Source organism: Rattus norvegicus, chromosome 6, assembly GCF_036323735.1.
Source record: "Rattus norvegicus strain BN/NHsdMcwi chromosome 6, GRCr8, whole genome shotgun sequence".
NCBI lineage: Eukaryota > Metazoa > Chordata > Mammalia > Rodentia > Muridae > Rattus > Rattus norvegicus.
In genome coordinates this window covers 140,248,976-140,252,229 of record NC_086024.1, presented here as the reverse complement: position 1 = coordinate 140,252,229, position 3,254 = coordinate 140,248,976, and the positions used below count along the sequence as shown (strand labels likewise).

At 39.6% G+C, this 3,254-nt stretch overlaps 1 gene segment (V, D, J or C); it reads left to right on the top strand.

The window, feature by feature from the left end:
- Positions 1-2,401: 2,401 nt before the first annotated feature.
- Positions 2,402-2,990, top strand: LOC299411 (immunoglobulin heavy variable 3-30-like). The segment is given in 2 exon segments: positions 2,402-2,555; positions 2,671-2,990. Coding segments are annotated over 2 exon segments (366 nt in total).
- Positions 2,991-3,254: the final 264 nt, after the last annotated feature.

Here is a 3,254-nt window from a genome sequence, read left to right as displayed (position 1 = left end):
CAGCCAGAGCGTGACAAATACAGAAGTGAATGCAAGCAGCAAACCATTGAACTGAGAACAGGGTCCCCAGGGAAGGAGTTGGAGAAAGAATTGAAGGAGCTGAAGGGGCTTGCAGCCCCATAGGAACAAAAATACTGAACAACAAGGGCTCCCAGGGAATAAATCATTACCCAAAGAATACAAATAGACAGTCACATGAGTAAAGCTCCATACATAGCAGAGGATGATCTAATTTTGCACTAATAGGAGAAGTCCTGAAGCCCTCAGTGTAGGGAAATATCAGAGCAGGGAGGTGGGAAAGTAAGTGTTTGAGGAGGGGGGACACCCTTACAGAAGAATGGGGACAGGGATGAAACAGGGCACTTATGGACGTGAAACCAGGAAAGGGAATAACATTTGAAATGTAAATTTAAAAATCCAATCAAAAATAAAGAAAAAAGGTGTTGTGTGGTCCGGGAGAAAGAAGTCCCTGTTTCCTTTCAACAAGAACAGGTTGCTCTATGACATTGCATATAATATACAGAATGCCGGTGAATTTCAAATCACTACCACATGAGTGAGTAATCTCCCCTCTGTGTGTATAGGTGACAGGAAGTGACATTTTCTTTAAAATACATTTTTTGCATTTCCTCGTACATTTCCTGATTTAAAAAAAAATTGCACTGTACATCACTGTTGGGTTCCCTGTCAGAAACCTTGAGGTGTGAATACACAGAAAGGTGCCTTCCCTGAATGGTGCTCGAAGCTCACTCATACCCATGGTCTTTATGCTATGTGTTATCAGCATAGAACCTGTCCTTGAGTAAAAGTAGGGACAGAAGTTGTGTCTCTCAGATTATTAAAAATATTTTATTGAGATACAATGGATATCCAATAATGTCCATTTTCTAGTATGCATCCTAGTGAAATTTCATGTGGGCAAACACCCATTAAAACAGTAAGAAAGAAAAACATATTAACAACTGTTCAACACTATAGTCTAAAACAACAAAAACAACAACAACAACAAAAACATTCATTGCGTCCCAGGTGTTTCTGTCAATTTTCCTCATGTGATTATATGAGCCTTTATGGGCAACAAACACTGACAGTCTATATATTTTCTGGATGAGTTCACTTGGCCTTTTGCCTTACCTTTAAAGGAGGAAGCAAACTCTCTTGACTTTGTATTCTGAGCTCACATTTGGTTGTCTCTAGGCTTCGCTTTCACAAGGCTAGTGTCTTCAAGGATTGAGAATAGATCCTTTGTAGCATCTTCGTATCGAATGAATTTGAAATTCATCCGATTCTTTCATTTCATATATGACTACCTTGCCTATATGATCAAATAATATGTAGCAAAATCTCCCTTCCTTAAGCACTTATTTTAGGTTTCATTGATTTAAAATACTCACCCTTTCAGTATGTACTATTTTTGTTACTTTTTAGCAATCATATATGCTGCCCACATATAATTAAATATGATAAATTTTTAAGCTATTTTCCTTTTCAACTCATCCCCCTTTCTTCTCCAAACTTACCTCTCTCAACTTCATGGCATTTTAAGTTAAGTCAATACAACCCATACTTGTGTATGTGTGTGGACACAAGAACTGCAGCATAGAAAACTTGCCAGTGACCACATTTTCAAAATGATTCCTCCCCATCAAGGGAATGTCTATATCCTACATCTCTTCACTAACAGGTAATGTCTGGCAATAATCTGCAAAATCCATACTAGGTTATGATTAGCTTCTTCTCTTTGGGTTTTACACAGACAAGAGCCATTATGAGTGTATGGATGCAATCGGCATGTCCTGTCCATAAGACATTATTTAATAGTGTTCTTTCCCATGTTTTACCTCTTACAATCTCTCCACCTCCTCTTGCTCCATGATCTCTGAGTCTTGGAGAATTTAAATGGAATGAGAAATGTTATGTCAAACAGTATGACAAAGGCTTGAGGACAGCATTCTATCATAGTAAACAAATTTCAGAAAATTCCCAAGTATTGCTGTCACAAATAAGGAGTTGTTCTACCAAATCCTCATAGATATGATTTTTTTTACCGAAGTCATATTAGGGAAAAGCCCTTTCCTGCCTAGACAGTGGAAAAGACTGAGCACATTCCTAGAAAACTATTATGTGCTATGATATTTAATTATATATTTAAACTGAGTAATAATGATAGTATGGAAATACAGCATGTTCTGTGAACGTGTATAAAAGGAAATTAAATGTAGAATGTGAATTCTTAACCAAAAATATATGTGAACATGCAACTACCATTAATTGTCACAATCTCTAACTGAAATCAATGTCGCTGATGTCATATATCTGCAATGATCAGTGGGTTCAGCCAAACTCCAACTCGTGAGAATGCTATAAGAGGAAGACATGCAAATAAGTCTTCTTTGTGCCCATGAAAAACAGCTCTGCACTGATCCTGTCTGCAGGTCTGACAGAGGAGACAAGCCCTGGATTCCCAGGTCTTCATATCCAGTGATCAGCACTGCACAGACCAAGTACCATGTACTTCAGCATCAGCTTGGTTTTCCTTGTGCTCATTTTAAAAAGTAATTTATAGAGATGAGATTCTGTCTGTTGTGTGAACATTAGAAATAGAAAAATTATTTTGTATGTTTTGTATTTTTTCGTGACAGTTTTCTGACTACCATTCTCTGTCTGCAGGTGTCCAGTGTGCGGTACAGCTGGTGGAGTCTGGAGGAGGCTTAGTGCAGCCTGGAAAGTCCCTGAAACTCTCCTGTTCAGCCTCTGGATTCACATTCAGTAGCTATGGCATGCACTGGATTCGCCAAGCTCCAGGAAAGGGGCTAGATTGGGTTGCATACATTAGTAGTAGCAGCGGTACGGTCTATGCAGACGCTGTGAAGGAACGGTTCACCATCTCCAGAGACAATGCAAAGAACACCCTGTACCTGCAACTCAACAGTCTGAAGTCTGAAGACACTGCCATCTATTACTGTGCAAGAAGCACAGTGATCAAATGATACTGTGAGCTCAAACACAAACCTCCAGGGTACCCAGGACCAGCAGGGGGCGCTGGGAGCAAACAGAGCTCTGAGACACAGTTATAGCCTGTGCAATTCTCCCCACTCTCCAATCCACCTTAAAATTTTACGACCCTAAATTATACCCGTCTAAAAGAAATGCAGAGACAAAAATGGAGAAGAAACTGAAAGAATGGCCAACCAGACACCAGCCAACTTTGTATCTAACCCACAAGCAGGCACCAACCCCTGACACTGCAACTG